General features: G+C 48.6%; 1 protein-coding gene across 2 annotated transcripts in view; it reads left to right on the top strand.

Annotated features, from left to right (window-relative positions):
- The window catches only part of VAV2 (vav guanine nucleotide exchange factor 2), a 127737-nt gene that overhangs the window by 24693 nt on the left and 75319 nt on the right, over positions 1 to 27725 (top strand). For both annotated transcript variants that reach the window (XM_066332864.1, XM_066332863.1), the window contains exon 2: positions 3636 to 3752. In XM_066332864.1, the coding sequence (XP_066188961.1) occupies positions 3636 to 3752 (117 nt within the window). The remainder of the gene's footprint in view (positions 1 to 3635; positions 3753 to 27725) is intronic.

The following is a 27725-nucleotide window of genomic DNA, read 5'->3' as shown; positions in this document are numbered from 1 at the left end:
ACCCACACCTTCCCAAAGGTTCCCTCCCCTAGAGCTGGAATTTCCAATTGCAGAGACATTTTACCTGCTCTGGGCATGTCCCTGCTGAGATCCCCGTGGCCCTGTGCAAAGTGGAGTCACCCCAAGAGCCAAATTATCCCTTTTCTGACCTCCCCTGAAGGCACCTCCAGCATATTTCTGAGTTTGCGTGGCCAAAAAAATCCCATCAGCACAACCCTGTGATCACCTGAGGAGTCTCTAAACTCCCTGAATCCAGTAAAAAAGAGAAAATCATGGAAATTTTCTTTTCAACAGAGCATCTGCTGAGGAGGTGCCGGGGTGTCCCAGGCGCTGGGGCTGGTGGCTGGTGCAGGAGGGAGGCCGAGGGCTCCCCGAGGGAGTTCACAGCAGTTTATTCACTTTATGACTCTGCAGGGTGGTTAAAAATAAGCAGAGCTCTTCTGAAACTGGCTGAGTGCAGGTGATGGGGCCCTGCTGCTGCCTCTGTCTGGTGCTGCTTCCTTACAACCCTCCAAGGCTTGGGGCAGAGCTGAGCACACTTTTCTCATCTGTTATCAGCCTTCAAGGTGTTCTGTTGTACCAAAGGAGTTTCCTGCTCTGTTTGGCAGGATCCCATCCCTGTTCCAGTCACCTCTTCCCTCTGCCTTTAACTTCCCTCTCTGCTGGGCTTTGCAGTGCCCAAGATGTTCCCCCTGCCCCAGGATTTGTTCTGTGCCTGTCCCAGAGCCTGGAAATGTTGGTAGCCATGGAATTTTCTGTGGTCTCGGGTCTTTTGCCAGAGCTGAGTACAGTGTCTGTGCCCAGAAGGCTGGTGGCTCCCAAGGTTGTTTTGGATGGGCAGGATTGGGAATTTGTGTTGGTGGTGTTCCCTGGCTCCAGGGCAGATCTCAGGACCCTGCTCAGCGCTCCAAGCAGATAAATGACACCTCTGATTTTGGGCCTGACAGGTGCTGAATGGCCCCGTGGAGAACATTGATTTTTTTTTCTCTCTCTTTTTTCTCCTGCTTGTCCAAAGGTGTGATTGACTGGTGAATAAAACGGCCTCGGCACAGCCCAGGTTAAATTGGAGCTAATTTTAAACATGTGGCTGCTGAGTCTTGAGCCAAGAATTCATCATCCTCCATCAGCAGCGACCTGGAAATGCCAAAAACATTTTAAAAAAGCACAGGATGACACTTTGCAGACTGGCCACAGGAGAAGAGCCAGGAGCAAATTGTGCCACCAACACCCACGCTGAGTGTCCCCACCTGGAGTTTGGGTGCTCAAAGAGTGAGGGTGAAACCCAGCTGTAGTTGTCACCTCGAGTGGCGGCTTTTCCAGTGGGCAGTGTGGTGGCCTTGCAATTGTGCTTGTTGTGTTTTGCATCAGGCCTTTTTCACCTTTAAATAGATGATGGGCTTTTCCCTCGGTGTTTGTCACCTGCTGGCACTCAGGGCCTGGCTGGTGGCCTGCTGGTGGCTCCTTTCTCGTGTCACCTGGAGCTGCAGGAGGGTACCCACACATTGACCAGCTGTGGTGAGGTGGTTTCCACATCTGAATTGGAGCAACAGCACTTTTGGCTTTTGGTTCCTTCACTGGCACAGGTTTCCCAGAAAATCTGTGGCTGCCTCATCCCTGGAAGTGTCCAGGATGGGGCTTGGAGCAATTTGGGATGGAGGAAGGTGTCCCTGCTCATGGAAATGGATAATCCTGAATATCCCTTCCAACTCAAACTACTCTATGGTTCTCATTTGCTGTTCCCAGCCTGGGATGAGCGGGAGCTGGGCAGGGAATGCTGCAGAAGGGCAGGGCGGTTCTGCAGAGGAAGTTTCCATCTTGCTGTGTGTAATTGTGGCTGTACCCTGTGCCATTAACTTGCAAAATTGGAGGCTTAAAAGGATTTAAAATAAGCACACGCTGGAACTTTGGAATCAATGGGACTGCAGTGCAGCAGCACACGCAGCCTGGGGTGAAAATTCTTGCAGAGACCCAGGAGATAAAGTTATGAAATAACCTGTGTAAGCAAGAGAGCCTGTAAAGCTATTCCAAGAAAAAAAAACACTGAAAACCTCCCAGTCTAGACACTTCTATTTACTGCAGTGTTTATGTGAGATAGAGGAATGCCCTAGAAAACCAGGTTTGTGTTCAGTTCCTGCCTCTGGCGCGTGGCTGACTGATGAAAAGGTTCTGATGTGACAGGACTGTCCTGTGCCACCTCCCGTGCTGGGGCAGCTCTGCTGTCACCCGTGGCGTGGGGCAGAAGGGTAGAAGGTCATTCCTTTGTGTAGGTGAATTATCCCGCTGTTAATGAGGTGGTTTTGCTAATCCACGGCTGGAAAACCTCGTGTCTGACCCCCAAAGCAGCGCTGACGAGCCCCAGAGACTCGGCTTTGATTCTTTTAATTGCTAGAAAATTAAAGCTGTTTTTCCTTTGCCTTGAAGCCTGGGTGAAATTGGTGAGTGGTGTTTTTAGGTGGTGTGTGCCCGGTGGCAGCTCAGGGAGCCAGGATTGTGCCTTGTGACAGGGGCAGGATGAGAGAATCCACCCAAAGGCAGCTCGGGGGTCACATGGGGGTGATTCACCTTTAATGGGTGGATTTCCTTAAGGATTCTGACACGTTGGTTGGGTATTTGTAAGAAGGAAGTGGCTGGAAAAACAGCAGAGAGTTGCCTAAAGATACAGGGATAAATTGAAGGTATTTTGCAGCGAGGATGCAGAAGGAAGGGATGAAGGATGGAGGTGATGCAGCTGCAAAAACAAAGCAGATTTTTGGTTTTTTCTCTTCTTTAGCCCCTGTGCTGCCAGGAGCAAGACTCTCTGGAGTCTTCAGGCTTCAGAATCCCTGAGGATTGTGGATGAACAACATTTTATTGCTATAGCCAAAGACAGGATTATTTTTTAAAGAGACACTTGGTGTTGTCAACTTGATGCAGTCAGCCTTGCTGGATAACCAAAGGTTTGGGCTGGAAGGGATGTTGTAGATCAGATTGTGGTCTGACCCCTGGGAAAGGACACTTCCCTCTATCCCAGGTTATTCCAAGCCCTGTCCAACCTGACTTTGGACACTTCCAGGGATCCAGGGGCAGCCACAGCTTCTCTGGGCAGGATCTCACCACCCTCACAGGGAAGAATTCCTTCCCAATATCCCATTTATTCCTCCCCTCTGCCAGTGAAAAGTCATTCCCCGTTGTCCTGTTGCTGTAACACGTGTCCCTTCTGTAGGGAACCAAATGGGGTCGTGCTGGAAATGGTTAAAATGTTCAACACTGGCCTTCTGTGCAACGTCAGCTGTAATTCATATTTGCCTTCAAAACCTTGAGAGGGAAATGTCCTGCTTTGGGTTTTGCAGCCCTTCTGCGACGTTACCTTGGGAGAAACTTGTTTTTCAAAGGGGCGTTGTGTTCCTGGTGTGCAGCTGAGAACACAGGAGCCTGACACCCTCAGAAACAACAAATAAACTCCTGCTGGCTTTGCACTGAGTGTTTCTCAGTCCCTGCTCCACTCGTCTTGCATTTAACTCAGTAAATCTCAAGTTATAATTGGAGATGATAATAATTGAGATATTTACTATCTCCAGTTATAATTTATTATAATATAATTATCTCAAACTTGTCTTGCTCACTTTCCCTCATCTTTTCTCCCTTTTCTCCCGCAGTTTCTGTGTTTGAAGAACATCAGGACCTTCCTAAAAGTGTGCCACGACAAATTTGGGTTAAGGAACAGCGACCTCTTCGATCCCTTTGACCTCTTTGACGTGCGGGATTTCGGCAAGGTAAGAGTTACTCCTGAGCTCCTGGGAAGGGATGAGCAGCTGGGGCTGTTCCCTGGGTTCGTGCTCCAGGTTTGGGATGAAAATGCCAAGGTTTTGTGTGGTTTTTGAGCAGCCTCTGAGAACTGGGCAGCAGTTCCCCTGTGTTGTGGTGTGTTTGGGGTTCTGCTGCGCCCTCAGTGCATTTAGGGGTTGTTTGAGTATATTTAAGGGTTTATTCTGCTGTGTCCTCAGTGAAGGGAGATCAAGCCTTCAGGTTTTCTGCTTTAGATCTAAAACTCTCTGGGATCAGTCTCTCAGGGGTGTGACCCATGTGTTTTTTGAGAGGAACCAAACCTGGTGTGAGGTCCACACCTCGCTCAGTCCTTCCTCATCTGCTGCCACCTCTGCAGGGCAAAACAGCTTTGCTGAAATCACCACGGAGTTTCTGTGACGTGGCCAGGGAGTGTCTGTGGGGTCAGGGAGTTTCCTGGCAGGGTGAGGTGAGTGCCCTGAGCTTCTCAGAAATGTGTTGGTTGGCGCCAAACACCGAACAAGGAAAACTCTGCCTGCTTTTGACAAGTGGCTCTGGTTCTGATCCCCGTGCCTTTGACAGCAACTGCATCAGGGCTGATGGACACAGGGCTCGGGGAAGGCATTACCCAGGACAATTGCTATATTCTTCAGCAGAAAAGGTGATAAAAGATTTATTGGAGCTCAGTATTGTTTTACCTGTTTCGAGCTGCCTGACATAAGCTGCTGGAAGGCATCTTCCCTTCTGATTATCCAAGGAGTAGATTTTCACTGCTGATGGGGATATATTATTTGATATTTATTGCCTAATTTATTTCTGGACCATTATGTGGAATGTGCAGTCGCAGTGCCTTGTTTTATGAGGTTTTTTTTTTTTTTTGATTTATGGAATACAAGGAGGCAGTTGTTGTTCTGGGAATATGAATGCACAGAAGGAACCTTTTGGGCTGGGGAAGGAGCTGCTGCTAATTAAAATGCTGCTTTATCGTCACATTGTCTCTTGCTTTGTGCAGTTTCACATTGCCTCTGATGCCTGTTAATAGGGCCTGGTGTTAAACACTGCTGGAACACGGCAGCTGATGAGCACAGTTTGCTTTCCTCTCTGGTCTGCTGAGGGAACAGCTCTTCCCTCCCCCTGCTCACTTTTTTGGGGGTGCATTCAGCTTTGTGAGGTGGGGAGTTGATTTGCCACTCCCTCTTCTCTCCTCAGGGATATCTGGGTTTTTTTCAGGAGGCTTGGGGGAAAGAAATGTGTCATAAACTTCCAAGAGCTCCAAATGTGTTTTATTGCCTGCATCGTGCTTGTTTTCATGTGCGTCGTCACCCTCAACCAACCACAGAAAACGTGGGAAGCACAAGACTCCCTGTACAAAAACCTAATTTTTTTTGCTTTTATCAACTTGGTGGAGGTATCAGCTGCCCAGCTCTGCACCACTCTAAATCCCTCTGGAAGCCTGTCAAAACATTCCCATTGTCTTCACCACCTTTCATTCCCGCATTATCCTCAGATCTGTGTTCAACAGTGGCAAAGCAAATAAACAGGGAGAAGGAATCTGCTGCTGACCAGAGCTCCTTTTCCGTTTTGAGTCATGGTGAGAGCAAAAGGAGCCTCTAATCCACGTCCCCACTGGCCAAACACACACTTCACACACAAAAAATTCTTCCTGCAGCTATTCACTGCTCAGATCAATGGTATTTTTATTTTTATTTTTTGGTTGCAAGACAGTGACACCGTGTAGGAGGCGTTTCTGATGGATCACAGTAACAGCCCAGATTTAATTGCAGAGAGGGTTTTGGTGGGGTGGTGTTGGATGTTTCCTCTCTGGATGCCGCTGGGAGAATCGTTCCTCTCCTCCAAACCAAAAGGCCACTGGGACAGCAATTACCAGCAGCTTTTGGGGTGTAATTACAGCGGAGAAAGGCGAGGACCTGGTGCCAACCTCTGCGTAAAGAGCTTTGAAATCTTTGGGGTTTTTTTTTTTTTAGTGTTAGAAAACCACTGGTGCTTTAAAAAAAGGATGAAAAAAAAAAATCAGATGGCTCAGTCTTGCCTCACCCAGCTGTCATCCTGAGGGAGGTTTCCAGTTTCCAACACTCCTTGTGGCTCATGAGCCAGGGCTGCTGCAAGGAGGAGCTGCCATGGGAGCCCCTTCCAACCCTGCCCAGGGGCTCCTCAGCTCCAGGTTTACTCCTGCTTTTGCTTCTTCCTTGAGTTTTAAGCTTGGGAAGGTATTTTTTGCCATCAGCAGGGTGACAGCTGGTGAAATGGGATGGTGAATCGATATGGGCTTCTCCAGCCAAACCCCCAGTGGGGCTGGAGATGTGGGATTTCTGTGGGGTGCGGGGGAATGGGCACGCTCAGGCTCCTGCCAAAGGGATGTGTCACATTCCCTGTGACCTGCAGGGTCTCCCAGCTCCCCAGGGGAGCCCAAAGGCCACTCCAGCTGCTGGTGGCCAGCTGAAATTGCTCACAGCCAGCCCTTTCTCCCCCATGCCCAGTCTCTAAGCAGTCCTGCTGTGGTGGAGGTTGTGATATGTTTTATGGCAGAAGTGACCTGAGATGCTGGTGCCTGTATTCCTACCCATTCCCCTTCAAAAAATACATAGTTATATTAATTATTTTTGAATGTTTGATCCCTTTAAAGTGGCTCAGAGCTCTCCATGATCACCAGTGGCTGCAGGATGCAGGAGTAAAACCCCAGTTAATATTGCCTCATCCCTAACTAGAGTCTGATTCTGCAGGGCTGCTGTGCCCAGTCTCTGTTAGTACAGCCTGGCTCTTAAAAAAGGAAATAAAAAAAAAAGCCTGGTGCTCATGTAGCGTGTGTTGTTACACATTTAGTAGCAGTGATGGTATAAAATCAAACTCTTATTGGACTTGCTAATTTATTGGCACCAACTGTAATGACATAAAATGTACATAAATATGGATTAAACTCTTTATTACTCTATTAGTCAGCGTGATGGTAGCCAGGTTCATTAAAAGGAGTTACTCATTTTAAATAACTTGCAGTAATGTACAATTTTTTTTTAAAAAGAAATATAGTTCAAATATTCATAAACCTGTGGAGCGTGCCATTTATTTCCCTCCTGCTCCTCTCTGCCCTCCTCACTGTGGATTTAATCACCCTGAATTCCTTTTGAAGTTCTTGCTCTGTTTGAAAAAGGCTTTTTTTCTTTGGCAAGATGAGGGTCTTCCCTCCCCTGTCCCACAGATAGGAAATTATGCTGCTCTAAAAAACAAAAAAAGGAAGCGATTCCCAGGTCAGCTGAAAGAGGAGGAGATGCTGGCACTGAGCTTCGAGTCGTGTTTTCCACTCTGGTCCTGCTCCAGAGCTGAGGAGAAGGAGCTGCACCCTCCTGGCAGCTGGAGCAGGGTCTGGAGCAATTCCTCCTCCTGGCTGAACCCACCCAGATTTTTGCTGGTGTGTGGCTGGGGCAGGGCTCAGACCAGGCTTATCTCTGTGTGGCTGCGGTGCCAGGGAGAGGATGTGGGTGCTGGGGAGGTGGCCCCAAGCCTGGCAGGCTCCTGTGGCTGCGCCAGGAGCTGCCCTGGAGGAGGGAGTGGAATCAGGGTTAAAGCAAAGGCTGTCCTTTATAAATTCGGAGTAATTGCTCCAAATATTCAGGGGAAATTGTTTAGTGCAAAGGTGTCGCCTTCCTCCTGCTGATGGGCTGGTTGGGATCCCTCCTGGAAAACTCTGGGGGTATTCCAGGCTGTCCTCACTGGGTGCTGTTTGTCCCCAGCACCGTGGCTGGAGCATCCTCCAAGTGAGGGATTCCCCTTTGCCATCCATTTGGATGGGCTGGGACAGCTCTGGAGGGGCTCAGCTGCCACAGTCCCTCCCCATCCCTTTCTGTCACACCCCACCCTGCTGCCAGAGAGTCAGAAAATTCTGTTTTCTGCTCGCTTTCAGACAGGAGGGTGGGGAGCACTGACAGGATTATTTAAGGGATTCATAACCGAGACTTGGTGGTTGGCGTTTCTGTTTCTCTGCTGAGAATTCCCCTCCCCTCCAGCATCTCGTGCAGGAGCCACCAGCCCTGCAGCAGTATTTTTAAGGGTGCCTTTTTAACACAGTTTGGGCAGAGAAAGGGGTGAGATTTATATGAATTAATATAACTGCAGAGATTCCGGATATACAGCTGCAGCAAACCCAGTGTGACCTGCTGCTGCTGGGAGCAGCTCCTCTTCTCTCATTTTGACTTTCAGGGTGTTTTGTTATTTTTTAATTTTGACCTCCTGGAGCCCAGAAAGTATTAAAAGCAGCGTGTTTTCTCTCTGCACCACGGAGTGCACGAAGCAATAGTGTCTGGGAGCGGAGAGCAGCGCTCAGCAGCCAGGCTGGGTGTCCCATCCTGCCCATGCCCCTGATTTTTACCAATCCCCCGAGGCTCAGGGAGCTGGACTGGGTTTTCCGTGCTGTGGTGTGCTGTGCCAGCTCCTCAGAAGGCTCAGTGGCATTGGCTGTGTGCCCAGGGGGATCCTGTGGCAGCTGGGAGCATCTGGGATCTCTGTGTCACCACGGCGGGAAGGGAGGAGAGTTCTCCGAAAGAAGGGCGTGTGTGTTTTATATATTTTTTATTTTTTATTTTTTAAATTCCCAAGGGAGCAGTAGAGTAAGTGGCCTGCCAGGAGATTTTTGTCCTTGACTCCTGGAGTGCCCCAGTGGTTGTTGGCACTTTGTCCCCACACGTTCCCCCTGTGCCCACACCAGAGTTTTCCCAGACTGGAGTTCATGGCTAAAGGAGAACCCCCAGCTCTGGGAAGTGCAGGAGAACACAGGGAAGGCAGCTCTGGTGCCTGTGCAGGGCTGTGACTGCGCTCAGTTGATGATTAACTCCCCGCTGCAGGAGCTGTGGGCAGGTTTGGGGTTGGCCATTGGTGTTTCAATGACCTCGCTGGAGCCGTTCTGGAGATTTGGACATTGGGATGAGTGCTCCAAATGGCAAAAAGCAGGCTGGGGCAGCACGGGTTGGGTTTGTTCTTCCCCCCTTTTGCCAGCCTGAGGGTTCATTTGGGCTTTGGGAGTCGTGGTTTGGGATTGGGGCTCTGTGGGGACCCTCCTGGTCACCCTGAGGACACTGGAGAGGCTGTGCTGGCAAACCCTGGTGCTGAACTCCCCCAAAACACGAGCACAGAATTAGAGAATTCTTGGGCCACTCGGGCCTGAAGCAGAAGTGCCTTTGGCTGTGCTGTGCCAGGACCATTCCCAGGGTGATGTTTGGCCGTGAAGGATTTGGTGGTGCAGCCACTCCTCCAGTAATGAACATTTTTAGGCTCCAAATCCTGATCATTTCTCCCTGCTCTGAGTTCAGCCCTGGGAGAAACTGGATTTGGGAGTTGCTTGGGGCAGCTGGTGCTGAAAGGGCTGTGCTGGGGAATTTTGGGGCGTTCAGGGCTTCAGAAGCAGCACCTCAGCCTCGTGCTCAGGCAGCGATCTGCTGATAAATTCATCAGCAATAAGTTAATCTTTCACTGCCCCCTGAGGGCAGAACCTCTGTGACACCCCCGGGCTGTGCCCAGCTGGGAGCTGAGCCACCAACCTGTGCCCTGGTGTCACCTGCAGGGCCCAGAACCGGAGTCTGGAGCAGATGGAAATGCCACAATCCAGCAGCTGCTGGCCCATTGGTATTCCCTGCAGGAGCAGCTTGAATTCTGGCAAATTCTCTGCTTTTCCCCTTTCCTTTCTCCCCTATTTAAAAACTTCAGACTCTTTATAGATGTGCAGCTTCTCAGTGCAACTGGAAGAGCCAGAAATGTTCATTTTGGGAAGTTTTGCCACTATTATTATTATTATTATCAATTTTTTTTTCTCCTTTCTTGGCTGCTTTCCCCGGTATTTTTCCAAGGGGTCACACTCAGGGGTGTTGTGTTTCAGATCAAACAAGTGTGGGCAGGATCCTTCTGTAACTCTCACAGTCGTGGTGGGAGGATTCTGCAGCTGGGCAGTGATGGAAGTGCTTTGGAATCCAAAGTATTGATCAGGACATGGATAAATGCGTGTCCTTAATGTGCATGAAATCGATTTCCTTGTACCTTCTTGATTGGTCTGAGTTCTCCTTTTGTTAATTATAGACAAGATCAAGGGAGAGAAGGAACTTTTTTTTTTCTTTTTTGAAGTGTTAAAACACCTACAAGTGTGTGTGTCCAAAACGTGGGGAAGGGAGATACCAGGTTTGTTGGGTTTTTTTGCGTGATCCAACAATTTCTGGCCATTGTGTGGTTTCATTTTTGAGCCTCCTTGGTTATGTCATGGGGTTTTTGAGGGCTGATGATACAGTGAGCATCGTTGTGAGTGCAAGATGGCAAGAGGCAAAGCCAGGCTTTGTGTGCCTTGGTGCTGGGAGTGGATCTCTCGTCACTGGAGCTTCACTGCTCAGCATCATGTGCTCTGGGAAAGGAAGGAAATCCATCCTGGCTAATATCACTTCAGGGACTCTTGGAATAAAGGGAAATTTTTTTTATTCTGTAATGAGCTCTTCTGTTCCTTCATTAAAACCCTCAGCATCTGATGATGAGAATTTCCCAAGGCCAAATAACACAAATAATAATTAACATTTCTAGGAACAGATTAACAGCAGGGTGTAAACGTGGGTGTAAACATGGTTTAGGAAACAGTGAAACCACCAGGCTGGAAGTTCTGGCGTGGCTGAACTCCACAATCCCCAGAGCACAGCATCTTAACCTAACAAACAGGGTACAAAAAAAAGAGGGGAAGAAGCTTCTGTAGGAAGTTGTGAATTTTCTTGGGGCAGAGATAAGTTGGTACAAGTTAATACATGGAAATCTCACCCCTGAACACAAACACCCCGATGCCAGGAGGAGCCTGGGTGTCCCATGGCCTGTCCCCAGGATATCCCAGCATTTGGGTGCTCCGGGGGAGATGATGCCTTGAGTTTTATCTTTTATGATTTTCCTGTTCTGTGGTGCCCAGGGCTCAGCTCTGAGCTCACAGTCAGTGTCACTCAGCTCTGCACACAGCAGGGACACAAAACAAATCCTTCTCCTGCTGCACACCAAGGACAACTTTCAGCCCAAAGCACAACCAAGGGTGGGCTGGAGGGAGGAACAAGGATGGGACCTCACAGCCTGGAGCTGGAATGGGACAATTCAACCTCAATGTGCAAATGGACCAAAACTTAGAAAAGTGTGAGACCTCGTGACCATTTGTCCATTTTGTGCCCATTTTGGGTCCATTTAGTGACCATTTTGGGTCCACCTTGGGTGTAGCCCTGGCCAGGCTCTTGTCCTGCCCAAGTCTCTGTTCCAGCTCAGCCTCCCCAAGGCATCACAGCTGGGCTGTGGCTGGGCCCTGCCAGGTCCATGTTTTACGTTGGGAATTCACTCCCTGCCAGGGAAACGTTCATGTTCTGCAGGAAATAAGCAGTGCAGACGTGAAAATGTGTTGAAACCTGTGTCAGCAGGGTGGGAGTTTGGTGAGATTTGCTGTTTGCACCTTGAATTCTCCTCTGAGTCTCCTGGGCTTGGAGAGACTTCAGGGTGTTGAGCCTGTGCCAGGCAGGGACAGCTTTAGAAACCAGGGATGGTGGGGAGGCTCCTCAGCTCCCTCCCACTCCTCTTCATGGAGGGAAGCTAAAGCGGAAAGAAAAAAGCCATCTTGGACTATTTTGTTGCACTGGCTGTCAGAATGTGCTGCTTGTTTGTTCTTGGAGGCCTTCCAGACGTGGGATTTTTTTTTATTTTTTTCTTCTTTCTCCCTCTTTTTGCCTTCAGAAATGAAATATTTCTTCAAGAACTCCCTGTAGGATTTGTGATGGGTGTGGACATTGAGGTGCACTCACAGGAGAGGGGTGGAGAGGATGGTGAGGATAGAAAGGGTGGAAAATTCCAGGAATATCCTGGAGCTGCGGGGTGTTGGGTTTGCTCTTTCTGTGCTGGGTGCAGCACACGAGGAGCCAGGTGATAACACAGGATAATCCCAGGTCGGGAGCAATTTGCTGTGAGGAAGTTTGAAAAGCCTCTCTCTGAACATCCCAAGGGAAGCTGGAACACTCATTTCATGGTGGAACCTCAAAACCTGAAGCTGGAATTGGACAATTAAACCCCAAGATGCAAATGGACCAAAACTTATAAAAGTGTGAGACCTCGTGGACGTTTGTCCATTTTGTGACCATTTTGTGCCCATTTTGGGTCCATTTTGTGCCCATTTTGTGCCCATTTTGTGCCCACCTTGGGTGTAGCCCTGGCCAGGCTCTTGCCCTGCCCAAGGTGTGTCCTAAAGGCCTTTTAATAAATATCTACTCTACCTGTAAGGGTGCCTTAAATATCAATTTCCCCTTGTTTTCCAGCTTTTCCTGGTTCCAAAGCAGGGAGGTGATGGTGGGACGTCCTTTCCCATCCAGAGCAGGACAACATCCCTGCCTCACCCTCAGTGCTCCATTTAATGAGCCTCAGATGGTGCTACTGCAGAAAATTCATTTGCACCCTCGGTGTTAATGGTGTGTGAGGCAGAATCCTCCTCTTCCACATCATCCTCCTGCTGCTAATTAGGGGTTAGAGCCTAATCATGGTGGCAGGACAGTGACAGTGGCCCTAATGATGTGGGCATTCCACTTCGTGGCGTTTGTCAGGGATTCCTGTTCCTTCTCCCAGGCCTCTCTCTCGGTTGTAATTTTAGGAATTTCTGAGCGTGGGTTTGACTGATGTTCGCAGTCAGCCCTTGGAATGAGTGAGGCTCTGGTGTGGGAGAGGCTGAGGGAGCTGTGGTGGGGATTTCACCTGCCTGGCAGACAGGGGGGATTCCACGGGCTGGGAGTGAAGTTTTCAGGGAAAAAAAAGTGGCTCAAAATACCTTGGGAAGGAGCAAGGTGCAAAGAGGCTGGAAGGAACGTGGCAGATGGAGCCAGCACTGTGTGTCTCCGTGGAGTTCCCCATCCTAATCTTGGGCAAAGCTTCGTTTATTTGGGCATAATTTTGATGCCAGGCAGTGGTGAGAGGCAGTGCCAGCCCTGTGGTGGGGTGCAGGTGACCTCTCCTGATTTTGTGCATCTGATATAAAAAAATGTGCACGTCTCTGCAGGGAAGGGAGGCCAAAGTGGAGCTCTGTCGAATTTTCTCAAGAAAATTAAAAAAAAAAAAAAAAAAATAAAAAAAAGAGGAAATTTTCTTCCCCTTATTCAGACTTTACCCAGACCTTTCAGAAAATAAAAGTGGCAGGATTTTGAGTGTGGGCTCTGAGTGTGATCTCCCCGTGACAAACCCTGCTCAGGGCACACCTCAGACACCAACCAACTGGAGATTGTGCCAAGGGATGGCTGAAACAAGTGCTGGGGGAGGCAGGGTGTGAGACAGAGCTGCCCTGCCTGTACCTGAGCCTGATGGAGTGCAGCAGCAGCAGCTCTCTGACGGGGGAGAGAGAGAGAGAGACGCGCTCTTCCGAGCCGCTGCGCTCAAAGGTTAGTGAGAAAGAAAAAATAAAATAAAAAAAAAAAATGGAATCTATTTCTTTCATGCGGAAATAGGGCTGCAGTCCCTGTACAGAGAGATTTATCAAAGGCACCTCTGTGCTCCAGCAGCGGGGCTGAGATCACAGCTCGCTGCAGATGTGAGTTGAACTGACTGAGTCCCGCTCTGAGTAACCATTGTGCAGTGTCCTGAGCCCCACAGCAGCCCTGCTCCCAGGCTCACACAAGGCCAGGCTTGCACAGCAAACCAGTTTTTCGTTAAAAAATGAATTTTTTTCCTGGCCCTTGGAAATCCCCCAGTGAAGCTGGCTGTGTGGGCTCTGCCCTGGGAGCTCCAGTTCCCTGGAGGGGATGCTCCAGTGGCCAGGGAGGTGTCAGAGATGGACCCTCCAGCATCTGGGTTTGCCTGGTTTTGTTTTCTTTTCTCAGCTGGGATGTTCCATCCTCTCATAACAGAGATGATTTTATGTGTGTTCAGATGATGCAACACTTTGGGGTGTTCTGATTTTTGTAGATGCAGATGACAGCTCTTCTGTGAGAATCTGATTTTTTGGGACTGAGTGCTCAATGGGATTAAGCCTTCAATGTCTGTTTCTTCATTAAAAGAATAGATATTTATTCTTCATGAAACAGCAGAGATTTATTACTCACTGGGAGTGTCTGGAGCAGGACCTTGAATTGAGTAAGTGAGGTTTTTCTTGCCTGGAAACACAAAAACCCCCTTGACCTTGATGAGGCACTGGAGGCAGCCGGGTCCGGCTCATCAGCCCCACATTTGATCTCAAAATAAGAAATTTCATTTAAAAACACTCCTGTGTACAAAAGTGGCGAATGTTTTGGTTGAAGTCCAACCTGCAGGGATCCTGTGAAGGACTCTTGCCTTGGGGCCTCTCTTGACTCTGGGTGTTTGCTCAGCCCCTTTCCTCCTGCAGCCAAGTCCCTGTGGGAGCTCTGCTGCCTGCCCTCCCCCTCACCCTTTCTTTATTTTTTTACTTTTTAATTATTTTTTTCCTCTTCATAATATTGTTCTAATTACTGGAGTGTGAAGCATCGACTCCTTAAAATGCCTCTTGGCAAATTCCATTTGTGCGTTGATGGGATGTCGGGCCCCATCCTGGGATCACAACTGCCCCAAACTGGGACACGGGGGTTGTTCCTCTGTAAAAGAGATGGGAAAGGGAAAAGAAAATGAGGGATTTGGGGAGGGAAAAGGGTTAAGGCTTGTTTGCTGGCATCCTGCTGGGCTGTGTTTTCACAGGGCTGTTTCTCCTGGGGAGCTGCCAGATGGGATTTTTTGGGGGGAGGAGGTAAACTGGGACAGTTGTGGGTGCAAAGCTTTGGGAAGCAGCTCAGGAAAGAGGTTTGCAGGGAAGCTGTGGGGCTGAGGAATTGGGGAATGTCCAGCCCTGAACCCTGCAGAGAGCAGGGATTTTTGTGGGGGTTTTTTTGGGGGCCACATCCTTTGCCTTCTCACCATGGTTGTCCCTTAAGGAAAGGATTTCCTGGTTCTTCTGGACCTTCTGCTCCCTGGCTGGAGCATGGACTTGCAGAGGATTCAGGGGCTATGGTTTAGGTACTTTTAAAATGAATTATTTTAAACCCAGCATTCCTGTAAGGTTGTTTCTGGAGGTTTTGGTGGGGTTTTTTTTAAATAAGAAAAGAGCACTTGTGCAATGCTTCAGGCTTTTCCTGCTTTTCCAAGGGCATAAAAACTTGCACAGTGACTCTGAAAACTCAGTTAATGAGTAACTGCAAGGTTTGCAGGAGTGAGGCTTAAAGAGAAATGCCAGGGGGGAGGTTTTGTTCATGATGTTGGAGTCTGGGCAGCTTTGGACCAGGTCCTGATTCCAGAGCACTTGTGGTGGATCCACAGAGCAGAGTCACACAGGAGAATTACAGATTGCTCCTGTCTGGGTCTCACTCACCTCTTGAAGGTCTGAAAACTTAGATTTTAGGGGGTTAATGTATAGTGGTAGATGCAGGTTCAGTGGACCACCTCTCTGTCTCTATAAAATCTTTTCAAGGACAATTCTGAAATGCCACCTCAGTGATTTTTTAATTTAAACCCAATAACTAACCACTTGAAGTCTGCGGTGCAGATTCCATCAACCAGTTACAGAAAACCGCCCAAACCCATGAAGAAGAAGGAAGAAGAAGGTAAAGAAAAGAACAATTGACCTCCACCCTGAAGTCTCCATCTTGCCCCACATATACCACTGTATACCAAAATCCAAAAATACAGATTTCCAGAATTCCAACCCTTCAGTTTGCAGGCTGGGAGCAGGAGAGAGGAGCAGGGATGGGATGGGGAGCAGGTTTTTCCCTCTGTGTGCACAAAGGGCTGGGCTGGAGCACAGTGAAATCCCCTCCTTTAGATGAAGGAACCCTCCTTGGAGGGTGGATTTCGGGCTGCAGAGAGGCATTTGGCTGCCTCCCAGTTGATTTTGCTGGATCAGTTGTTCTGTCAGAGAACCCAAACTCATCCCCGTGGCTCTGCTCTGTGTGGGACAGGGGCTGGTGGCCAGGGGAGGGGACAGCTATGGTTTGATGACACCCACAGCCTCAACCTCCCACTGGGGGCACCTCTGCCCTGTCCCCAGCTGCTTTGGGGACACAAGGGGTTCCACTTTTGCAGGAGCACTGGGCACACCCCCTGCCTCACTCTTTTCGTGGAGGGCTTGGCAAATTTGGGCTGGGTGATCTTGGGGGTGTTTCCCAGGCTCAGGAGTTCCACGGATCCGTGATTTTGATGTTCCTCTCCTCTCTCAATGGCTCACAGAAGAGCAGTTGTCCTTCAGAGGGGCAGCAGAGCCTGAACCTTCACCACCTCAGCTGCTCTGGCAGCTCCTCGGGTTTCACCTTGAGCAGGGGGAGAGTTTAAAAAAGCCAAAGGAAGGTTCAGAACTGGATGGAGGGATGAGGCCAGGGATGCTCAGCTTTGGGATTTGTTTTCACAGTGCCAGGGACCTGCAAAATGCAGGGAAAGGGAAAAGTGCTGGGAAAGCTGGAAGCAGCTCCAATGGGATGCAGCCCCTTGGGCTGGAAGGTGATGCTGGAGGAAGCTTTTTGGAAGCAGAATTTTCTGTGCTGGGAGCTGTTCATTCTGTGAAGTCTCAGCATGAGCTGCAGCAGACACTTCCGAAAGGACTAAAAGGGTGTAAAATGGCCCCAAACCCGTTTGACTTCAGGCACTTCACTCTCCCCAGATGCTTTTCCAGCTCTGCCTTGCCACAGAAAGGCTTGTGGAGAGGGGAGAATTGATGAAAATGAACAAGTTCCTGGTGGCGATCCAAATCCAGAGATCTGGAAAACAAGCAGATCTTTAGATTCTCGTGGTTTTCCTCCGTTCTATTTCCAGGTCCATTAAATCCATTTTTTACCCTGTTCTCCTCTGAAACATAAATGAGTAAATGAGGTAACAAGGGCACACTTGAGGGAAAATGAAGCATGACTATAAATACGAGTGACCCCAGTGAAAGGAAGGTCAGGTAAGAGACATTCCCCAGTTGTGTTCATTAAAGTGCCAGGCTGGAATTGAGAGTTTGGAATTTAGATCCTGCTTTAGGGTTAGGAAACCAGCTGGAGGATCTATGGAGAGACTTAAGAGGCGCAAGATACAGAGAGGGAAACTTTTTCCTTCCAGCTGTTTGCAGAGGGTGAAGTGAAAGAGAGGGTTTGATACCGATGGTTGTCTGTGATTTGTGATTATCTTGGAATTTTGAGTGATTATCTTGGCATTTCTGAGAGGAAAAAAAAGCATTTGAGGGGGAAAGGAAGGAGCTGAAGGGTGCCTCTGGCCCTTGTGGTGGTTCTGTTTGGGGAAGGCAAAGCTGTTTGATTTCCTGCCCCTTGGTGTGAGCAGAGCTGGGCTGAAACACATCAGAACTGCACAAAGGTGTAGTTTGGATGCTGAAATTTGGATTTGGGGTGCCGAGGTTGGGGCAGAAGCTGCCACTCCTCACTGGTGGTGTCTGCTTGAGAGGAATACAGAAGCGAAATGCTTCAGAAGACAGGAATAAGATGGAAACAAGAGCCAAACTCCCTGCTCTGCGGGACTGGGGAGAAGTTTCCTGCAGGGCTGTTGGATGTGGTGGTGTTTCCTTTGCTGCCCCAGCACGTCCCTGACTGTCACTGTCCCTGCCCCTGTCACTGTCCCTGCCCCTGTCACTGTCCCTGCTCCTGCCCATTCCCCTGCCTGCAGTCCCCAGGTATTCCTGCCAAGAGTGGAAATGCATCCAAGCGATGGCAGGAAGAAAAGGCAGGACAGAGAAATTTCCTCTTCGTGGCAGCAGCCAAGAGAATCGGGGTTTATCTTGGAGATTAACTGGGCTGCTCTTCTCAATTTCTTCACAGAAATTCAGTCCTGGGAGCTCAGGGGGCTCAGATCTGTAGAAGGTGCAGTGATAAAGCTGTTTAAATCCCCTCCTGGATTTGGGAGGGACAGTGGTAATTCCCCTGGTGAAGAGGTTTATTTTTCTCCATTAGTACCTGGTTTTGAAGAGTTTCCTTTCTTCTCCTTGCTCAAGGCTGGGCTTTTCAGAAAAGCCTCTCCTGGAGGAGACTCAGTGTGTGCACACACCACGTGAAGTCAACAAGGGCTCAACTTCAAAGCGAAGCGTGTGGATAAATATTATCCTGACTTGAGGCTGCTATTTATTCTCTTTCTTCCAAAACAAAACACATTCACACGTGCCTTCTCAAGGCTTGGGATTAATTGTTTCTATTTTTTTTTTTTTTTTTTTTACCATTGTGTGTTCACTCTGCTCTGCTCAGATGGTCACACCTCATCTGCCCCTCTCGGGTTTACAAAAAAATCAGCAATTTTTGAATATTGAGGGGCCGAATATTTTGAATATTGAGTGTAGCCAGGGCCGAAATCTTCCATGTTTTAGGCTCAAAATCCTCTGCTCCTGTTTGTGTAGGTCACCAAGGTGGGATGGAAACCTGAAATTTGGAGGGTTGGGGAGGTGTTTGGTTCAAGGTTCAGCTGAACATGAGTTATGCCAGTCCTGAGTAGGATTTACTCTTTAGAGGTGCTTGCACCAGACAAATCCCTGGGTCCCAGGTGTCCAAAAAGAGCCACTTTCCCCCGAAAATTAGCCTGGTTAATTCTGAATTTCCCAATTCTTGAGGTTCCAGACCTCAGCCAGATCCCAGCTGCGTCTGCTGGGACCCCTGTGCCTAGGAAATAACCCAATAAACCCCATGTTTGATGTATGAGGAGTCAATAATCTCCCATGTTTTTTAATGCCTCCTCTCCCCGGCGTCGCCGCTCGAGGCTGATGACACCAATTAATTTGATTGTTTGGAAATAATCCCGTTTGTACAGCCTCAGCCTCGTGCTTTCTAATGATTCCTCTATTCATTTCACCTCTGCCAATGAGCTGGAGGTTTGCTTTTGAGTGGAAAGGAGAAACATGACCTGATACCACGGGTAAAATATTAGTGAGAGGGAATAATTAAATCATTGTGAGGGAGAAATTCAATGTCTGAGGCTCCCTGCGGGGTGGAAACACCAGGGCTGGGTTTGCCCCTCTGGAGCTGGGGTTGTGCTTGGCCTTAATTCCTGGTTTTTGGCCTGAATTTGGGTGTGGTGAACTCCTTGGCAGTGCTGCCTTTCAGGTTTAGCAGGTGTCAGCCTCAGCAGTACCTCGCCTTGGGCATAAACTCACATTTTTCACTGAGTTCTGAGCTACAGAAAGATCCAGAAGTCACTGCATTGCAAGAGGTACTGACTTGAACCTTTGAGAAGGCGAGTACATACCTGCTCAAGGTACTGCTGGTTGAATGTCAAATTAACCCTTTTTTTAAAAGAGAAATTTATTGATAAAATAAGTAATCATAGGCTGTGTTTGCCTTCTGAAAACATTTAATTCGGAATTCGTATTTTAATTTTCAAATAATAAAATATTTAGTTAAATATTCCCCTAGAATACTAAAGAATTTCAGTTCTGCAAAGATCTCCAAAAGCTTTGTAAGGCAAATACATAGAGACCTGACTACCAGACTCAATGTAGAAAGTATTTTCTTTGGTAGTTTTGGATGAATTTGGAGTTTTCCAGAGTAACTTGTGATATTTGGTTGCCTTTGTCACCTCGTGGAAGGATGAAGCTCCATGGAGGATGTCCCCAACCTGCAGGACAGTGCCGTTGATTTTCCTGGTTTTCAGCATCAAACTGGCCCCAGACCTTGTCTTTTTTTCTAGCAGAAATCCCCAAAAACGAGGATTCTGCATGAGATTTCCAGCCCAAACTGTGGCTAATGGCTTTAGAACTGGTTTTCTGTGAGTTTTTTGCATCACCTGAGCAGTGACCTTGGACCAACCTGGAACACCAGAACCTGGGACTGGAATGAGATGGGCTCTAAGATCCCTTCCAACCCATTCCATGATTCCATGGCTCTCTTTCAGCCTCTGGAAGAACTCTGAATTCCTGGTGTGGGGCTGGGGCTGACTTCCTTCATCCATTTCCTCATGAGAGGAAAAAAAAAATAAAATCCCTGTAATGCACAAAACCATCTCCCCATCAATATTGCCTAAGCGAGGCAGAAAGTGAGGGGGAAAAAAAATCAATTCAATTCAATTTACGGCCAAAATATTTATGTGATGATTTATATAAACACCCAGATGTTTATTGCTTTAATGTTTTAGTCTCTGGGCTGTGAAGTTTTGTTGTTGTTGGTTGTTTTTTTTTGTGGTTCCTGCATAAATGAGTTGGTAATCAAGGATATGGAGCTGAGGGCTGGGGAGGGATGAGAGGTGAAAACTTGGGCAGGAGCTGGTGGTTTGCAGTGGGGACATGGGGCAGCAGGATCAGAGCTTTTTCCTTCATTAATTTCTCATTAGATGCAAATCGTGAGACTTTGGGGTTCTGTGCTTTCACCTTGGCTGGGTTGGTAACCTTAATTCAGTAATTTCATATTTTTTTCCTCCCTCCATATTTTTAATTGTGCAAAAAGAATTGAACACTGAGGTTTTTACACAGGTGGATGGTGACAGTGTGGGCAGAAAGGAGATAATACAATTAATTTTATATAAAATAGTGTGAGGAGCTGAGGTGGGCACAGTCTGTGGTGCTGCTGCTGCTCAGGAAGGATTTGGGGTCATCTCAGATTTCCCCTCCTCACATTTTTAATTGTGTAAACAGAACTCAACACCCAAGTTTTTACACAGGTGGATGGTGACAGCGTGGACAGGAAAAAAATAATACAATGAATTTTATATAAAATAGTGGCAGGAGCTGAGGTGGGCACAGTCTGTGGTGCTGCTGCTGCTCAGGAAGGATTTGGGGTCATCTCAGATTTCTCCCCCCATGTTTTTAATTGTGTAAATGGAAGTGAAAACCCAAGATTTTACACGAGTGGATGGTGACAGTGTGGGCAGGAAGAAAACAGTGCAAATAGTTCTGTATCAAATAATGTGAATAATATATAAAATAGAGCTGAGGTGGGCACAGTCTGTGGTGCTGCTGCTGCTCAGGAAGGATTTGGGGTCATCTCAGATTTCTCCCCCCATGTTTTTAATTCTGTAAATGGAAGTGAAAACCCAAGTTTTTACACGAGTGGATGGTGACAGTGTCACAGGAAGGACATAATACAATGAGTTCTGTACAAAACAGTGTGAATAATAACATCTACAACAGAGCTGAGGTGGGCACTCTGTGCTGCTGCTGCTGCTCAGGAAGGATTTTTGGCACTGCTGGTTTTCATTCCCAGTGCCCAGAGGGAATTCCTTGCCCCACAGCCACTTCCAAGGACTGGAGTCCATTGCAGAGGGATCCTGCTCTGTGACATCTCCAGGAGGCTGCTCCATCCCGCAGGAGCTGACCTGGAGTGCTGTGGGACGGGGATAAAATGCTCCTGGTGGGATCAAAGTCCGAGTGTGGGATTTGTGCTGGCCTTGGCTGGCTCTGGGCTCGGGGTCAGAGAGGGAAGTTGAGCCTCCTGGAGGGTAACTGTGAGCACAAAGCCATTACAGCTCTTCTCCCACAGGGGAACTGGCTGAAACTCAGGTGCCTGCCTATTCTGAGTCACTAATTAGACTGAAAAATCAATTTTTCCCCCCACTTTGCTCTTTAAAAAAAAAAAAATAGCAAAACTGCTCAAAAAAAAAAAAGGAAAAAGAAAAAGGAAAAAAAAAATCCCCAGAAGTGCCACCCACCATCTTTAACTGCTGAGGTAGACCCAAACCAGCAGAAGGAGCTGGGGTGGCTTTTCCTCACTGTCAGAGGGAGCTCTGGTTCATAATGAATAATTCTCCGGGGTGTTTCTGCGGGGAGAACAGTGAGCACATTGAAGAGCAATCCCTGCTGGCCTCCCAGAGAGCCTGAGCCCCTTCCCTGCCCCAAATCCCTCCTCACCCACCCCAAGGCGGACATCCCATCCCACCTGGCCCAGAAAACCCCTCACAGAGGGACAGGGATTAAATCAGGGGGTGACATTTCCCCCTCCTCGTGATGCTTTCTTTGCCTTTCCCTCCCTGATGGACTCTAATCTTGTGATATTATGAGCAGGGAGGAGTAATGGAGCTCCTGGCCTTTTGAAATATGTATGAAGTTCTCCGCAGATGCTGAGCTGTGCCATTAACCAGGCGTGGGTCTTTTCCTCCCCCTGTCCCAAGTCGTTATTCACAGGCAAAGAACAACCTTTCTGTTCCTTTGCTTATGGATTATCCTTGTTATTATTATATATATATTTTTTTTAAAATTTGGGGTGGTTTTTTTTTTCCAGGAGAGGGTTGTGATTTTCAGATCGCAGAGAGCTGGTGGTGCAGTTCCTGCCTCTGGCTCGCTCAGGGGTTTTTGCTGCTGTTTTCTCTGTGCTGACTCAGGGAAATGAGGTTTTAATCTTGTGATTTTGGTGATAAAACCTGCATTTTTTCGTTTGGTTTTTTTTTGTTTGTTTGTTTGTCGTGCCGGCCAGGTTTGGTTTCTGAGAGTTTGGGTTTCTTTGTGCCGTGTCCTCACTCAGATTTATCCCTCCAGCTGGAGGTGGTGGAATTTCTCTGGGATGAATGACTTGGTGTGTTATTCCTAAATGCTGATATGACCCATGGATGTATGGATTAGCTGTGCCAGGATCTGTTCCTCTTGCATTCACAACTCACCAAAGCATCTTCCCTGCTGGGGTTACAGCAGGGCAAGGGGATTTATCATCTTATTTAATACACCACACAAACTCCTTATTAAAAAAAACCCCAACCTCCTAATTTTGGCTGAAATGCAGCTAATAATTTCGTTCAAAAAGCAAATTATTTGAGATTAATTATTTTTTTTTTTACACAGCGTGTTTTGTCTTCATTTAAAATTATATTTAACCTGGTGAGGTTTTTTTTATTCTGAGAGCTGGGAACTGGCCAGAGCAAACCTCACCCGTGTCACACTCCTCTTCCCTCCCACTGGGCTCCCCCAAAATGGATAATTCAGCCAGCAGATCCCCCTGGGATGTCAGAGAAGGTCACATAAACGAGGTGACACTCACTTTTTGACACTCCTTGGAGGTCACAACTGTAAAGGTTATTCCTGAGGGCCAGAGTTAAACCTTTGATGAGTTTCTTGCTCCACAGGACTCCAGGGCTTGCAGGGTTTGGGCTCCTGGAGCCTTTGGGATTTGGGATTTGGGATTGGGATGGATGCAGCACATCCACCAACACGAGTTTGTCACAGTGACACGAGCGGTGTTGAACTGATTTTTGGGTTTTGCTGCCCGAGGGAAGCTGATGAGGGCAGCAAAAGGAGGAAAGCAGGCAGGGATGGATTGGATTTGCTTTCAGGGAAGGCTCTGCTCCCCCGGAGGGTGATGGGCTGAGATGTTCCTGTTTGCACAGGGATTGTGTCTGTTATGTAGGAGTGGTGCTGGCTCTCAAAAATTTGATTTTCTTGGGTTTTTCCGAGCTCTGGACCATGGAAAATGTGGTAGGGGATCAATACAGCTCAATGTGGGGTTCAGCCTGTGGTTTGTGCTTTTTCCAGAAGGACCTGGGGAGAAAAGATGCCGCTTGAAGAAAATGACTGCATTGCCTATCAACGGAAAACAAAAGTCTTTTGTCCTGTCAATCACGGGGAGGCTTTATCTTGTCAATCACGGGGAAAATGCTTCCCTTGCACTTCTGCCAGGCTCGGCACAGAGTGGGCTTCTCCTCCAGTCAGACTGTTGTTGAGCACAGTAGATTTAATAGAAAATAGATTAAAAATTGCGTTAAAAATTAAATATGAATGTTTAATGGGTATTTAGAGTGGAGAGAAGGTGGTGATGCAGGTCAGAGGGCAGATCTTGGGGCTCAGGCAGGAGGGATGGGGCTGCAGTTTGATCCCTTGGGGAAAGCACAGGAACGCTGCAGGGTGTCTGCAGAGACAGACCAAGGTGCTTCTGTCACAAACTGGACTCTGGGCCTTGGTTTGAGCCTTTTGTTCTGTTCAGGAGGGTGAAAAACGCTTTCCCTTTCCACTTCCTTTCCTTCTTTCCTCTATAGATGGGTTTTTCTGGGATAAATGCACTGCCAGGAGCCTGTCTGTCCATCCCTCAGTGCACGGGCGATGGGAGCTGGGTACCAAACCCCTCTCATCACCCTCATCTCTGGGACTCACAGGGTCCTCTCCTGCCACAGGAATGTTCCTGCTCGAGCTGCAGACTCAGTGGAGCTCCAGGAGTTCAGGTCACAGCACAGTGGAGCTCCCAGCCCCTCCCAGAACCACCCAGGATGGAAAACCTCTGCATCCCTGACTGCAGCCTGGCCCTGGGGCTGGGAAGGTGAAGGTCTCCCCGATTCATATCAAGATTTCCAGAGCTTTAAAGCAGTGCTGTGCCAAAGCTGAGGCTGTTGCTGTGGCCAGGGGTGTGTGGGTGCCTGTCCTGGGCTCGGGGCCATCTGCTCCTTTCCTCCCAAGCTGCCAAAGGCCTTTTCCTGCAGGAAAAAACCCAAAACCAAACGGTGTCAGGAGCTGCTATCACTGTTCTCCAGCTTCCCCTTGCAGCCAGCTGAGGGTATAAAGCTGCTGGGTTTGTCAAGGAGCCACAGGGAGCTTCCATTCTCCTGCTCCCTGTGTGAGCAGGACACATAGATGTTGCTGTCACCCCGTGCCGGGGCTTTGGTGAGGAGGTGACGTGGCTGTGGTGCCTCTGGTCGTGGTCCTTTTGGAGCCAAGCTGGAATTCTCAGGAAATAAGGACACCTCTCTGAGCCACCACCCCTCTTGAGCTTTTACCTGCAGACTTTGTTCTTTTTGCAGCTCAGCTTTGTGCCCACAGCTGTGAGTTTGGGTGCTGGTGGTGCTTTTCCTGGAGTGGCTCAGTGGGGAGGGAGCTCAGGGTGCTCCATCCCAGCTCCATCACTTCCAGGGGTGCACCCCATGCTCTGGGAAAACACACCGTGCTGCTGTTGCCCTGCACCCTGAGGTGATGCTCTTGCTCTGCTCCATTTGCTTTTCGTTTTTACATCCAGCTCTGGGTGTTTTACCCTTCCTCTGTTGGTAAAAATGTTGATTTTTCAGAGCATGGAGTCCTCAGGAGCAGCTCCTGGGTGTGCTGGAGCAAAGACCAGTGCTGGTGGTAACTTGGCACCTTCTGTTAAAAAACCTGCCTCGTTCCCAGAAATCCCCCAACTTCTTTACAGATTTTTATAAACCCCGGGGCGGCCAGGCCTGCAGGGAGCTGCGCTGTGAGGAATCACTGGGTCCTGTCCTGGCACCCACCTCCTCCCACCCAGCATCCTCCCTCCGTGGGCACAGCCAGACAAGGACAGATGGGACCTGGCACTGCCTTTCACTCCCCTGAATGCAGGAGATCTGTCTCAGCCAGCCTCTTCTCAATGGAAGACAAAAAAACCAAAAAAAAAACCTAGTCATCCTGGTGGTTTTTCACACCAGCCTTTTGTTTCTTTCCCTTCTGAACTGTAACAAAAGCTTCAGAGCGCTGGGACCAGTAATTAGTTTCACTCTTATTTTCCATAGAGCTCACCTCTTGGAGCACGTGTGTGTGCCAGCAGCCACATCCAGGAGAATGGCCCCGGGGCTGAATTTGCATTTCTGATACACAAATTCAAATTACATCCATACATCAAGCGGTTCCAGTGGCCAGAGGATCACTCCTTATCAGGGGCTGTTGGGATCCTCGGCTGCAGCTGCAGAATTCTTTGGAAACCCGACAGGAATAACCCCAAATAATCCCCACGTGGGATGTGCCCCTCTGGAAGTGGCCGTGGGTTGAAGGGATGTGTGTGAAGTCTCACCTGGGCCGCTGCTTTCATCCAGGATTTCACCTCCTCGTGAGTTTATTCAATTATTATCCCAGCGTTTCCTTTGAGGGAAAAGGTGTCTGCTGCTTCCTGAGCTGATTGCTGTCAGCCAGACTTTGTGTTTGGCTTTGAATTTTCGCTAAATAGGAAAAGTGAGTGATTTTCCATCCCCTCCCTTTTCATCCTGGAGCATCCCAAAGCTCTCTTGGAGCAGAAATCTGCTGTGCCAGGAGGACCAGGAGCAGCCCAAGCAGCAGGAGATGCCTTGAGGAACACAGGTTTGATAAACAGAGTTTTAGCTCTGCCCCTGGAGCTTCCAGAGAAGAGCAGATGGCATCGAGAGCATCTTCTTGGTGACAGCCAGGCTTTTGCAAGGGCTGCCTGCACACAGGGGGTCACATTTGGGATGATTTTCAGGTTTTTTGGGGTGAGGTTTGCAGGTTGTGTGTCTCAGCTGGCTGTGCTGCCGTTGATGCAGAGCGCTGCAAAACTTCTTCTCCGCCGTTCATCCTTTTTGTGTTGAGAAAAAAGGAGATTTGTTGGGCCATTCCCAGTGCTGCTGCGTCAGGAGGTGGCTGTGGTGCATTTCGTGTCCCCCTGTGGTGTTTCTCCAGCTGGATTTGGCTGTGAAATGACAATTTCCACCCCCCAAAGCCCCAAATCTTGAGGGAGATGAGGCACCCTCGATGAGGGGAATCTTCAAACTGCACCAACACGGGGCAGAAACAACCAGAGGGAAGAGAGATCCTGCAAAAACAACCAGAGGGAAGAGAGATCCTGCAGGAAATTTCAGTCTGTGGCATGTCTGTGAGTGGTGGCTGCTTTAGGGGTGGCTCTTTGCAGCTTCTGATCCTTTCTGTGCCCGACCCTCCCCTGCTCAACCCTCTCCTGCTTTCCAAGAGCTTTCCCTGCCTCAAATCAGGGGGGAGCTCATCACCCACACCCCAAATTGCTGCTCTGTTCATCCCCCTCCAACAAGGATGAGCTCATTTGCTGAGGAGGAGAGGACTGAGCATCTTCCGTGGCTTTGCTTGGAGGAGGAAGCCAAAAAAATAAGAGAAAGACAAAAAAAAAAAAAAAAAAAAAAAAAAAAGTAAAAAGAGACAGAAAATCAGCTCCTCGTTCAAATTCTCTGCCTCGTCACTTGGGTTTTGGTAATTGCTTTAATCTGCACTTGGGGTTTCCTGGCAGGAGGAGGATTTTTCAGTGCCTGTCATTTCTTTGTTGCTGGTTGTTTCCAAACTCATTACTCCTGGCATTTATTCACCCAGGCTGGAAGCAGCTTGCACCAGGGGCACAAAATGGAAATTGATTTACAGCGACGGTGTGCGATCGAGAAAAACGTCAATTTTTTTTTTTTTTTGTCTCCCCTCTTGAGTCTATAAATTAGTTTTGATTCCAATAAGGTTTTCTGCTACAGTTATAAATCAGATCCCAAGGAGCTGTGTGAGTTGGGATGTTAAAGCAGTGAAGCAGCAGCCTCATATCCCAATATTGCTGATGCCCAAAGGTTTTGTGGGATAAACTTGAGAAAAGGGGCTTTCATCTGGGGAGAAGAACCAGCTGCTGAAATACAGGCATTTCCCTAAAAAAAAATCAATTAAAAAAATTGTATAGCTCTCAATTTTTAGGAAGGTAAGGCCCTGGGATTGTTTGTGATTTAAGGAAAGAAACCCAAGGTGGAGTTTTTTGGAGAATCTTGGTGCTTCAGCAGTTCTGAGCCAGCAGATCTGTCCAGGGCTGTGAACCCACTGATGGTTTAGCAAATTTGGGGTTGTTTGAGTTCACAGTCTCAGCACTGGGAGAGTTCACGGCGTGTGAGCAGCTGCTGCAGGGAAACAGGGAAATCCACCTTTGAGCTGGTGTCTCCCAGGACCGGTTTGACCTGCCGAATTGGAGCAAACTCTGGGCAGACACACCTCTGTGGCTCCTCACCGGTGCTCCCTGCGCCTGTGCCACGTGCTGCTGGGCTGATTCTCCTTCCAGGGGTGTTCCTGGAGGCATCCCAAGTTCCCCAAAAGCTTTTCCTGAAAAGCCAGAGAGGTTTTTTTTTTGACAGCCCTGGCTGCAGTGCTGTGGCAGACAACAACTTTACTGCAACTCTCATTCCTGCTCAAGAGTTCAGCTGGAAAAAAACCCATTTCTGCCCTGACCCCAAACCCCACAGCAGGTGACAGCGTGATGAGATGTCACCCTCGTTGGGTTTTCCCTTTGCACAGCCAAGGAAAGGCACCAGCAGCAGAGAGCCTCGGCCACCAGAGCAGCTGGGGCTGTGCTGTGCCCAGTCTCTGCTGTGCCACCCCTGGG

This window comes from Sylvia atricapilla, chromosome 19 (genome assembly GCF_009819655.1).
Source record: "Sylvia atricapilla isolate bSylAtr1 chromosome 19, bSylAtr1.pri, whole genome shotgun sequence".
Classification (NCBI taxonomy): Eukaryota; Metazoa; Chordata; class Aves; order Passeriformes; family Sylviidae; genus Sylvia; species Sylvia atricapilla.
This window is presented reverse-complemented; position numbering and strand designations above follow the sequence as displayed.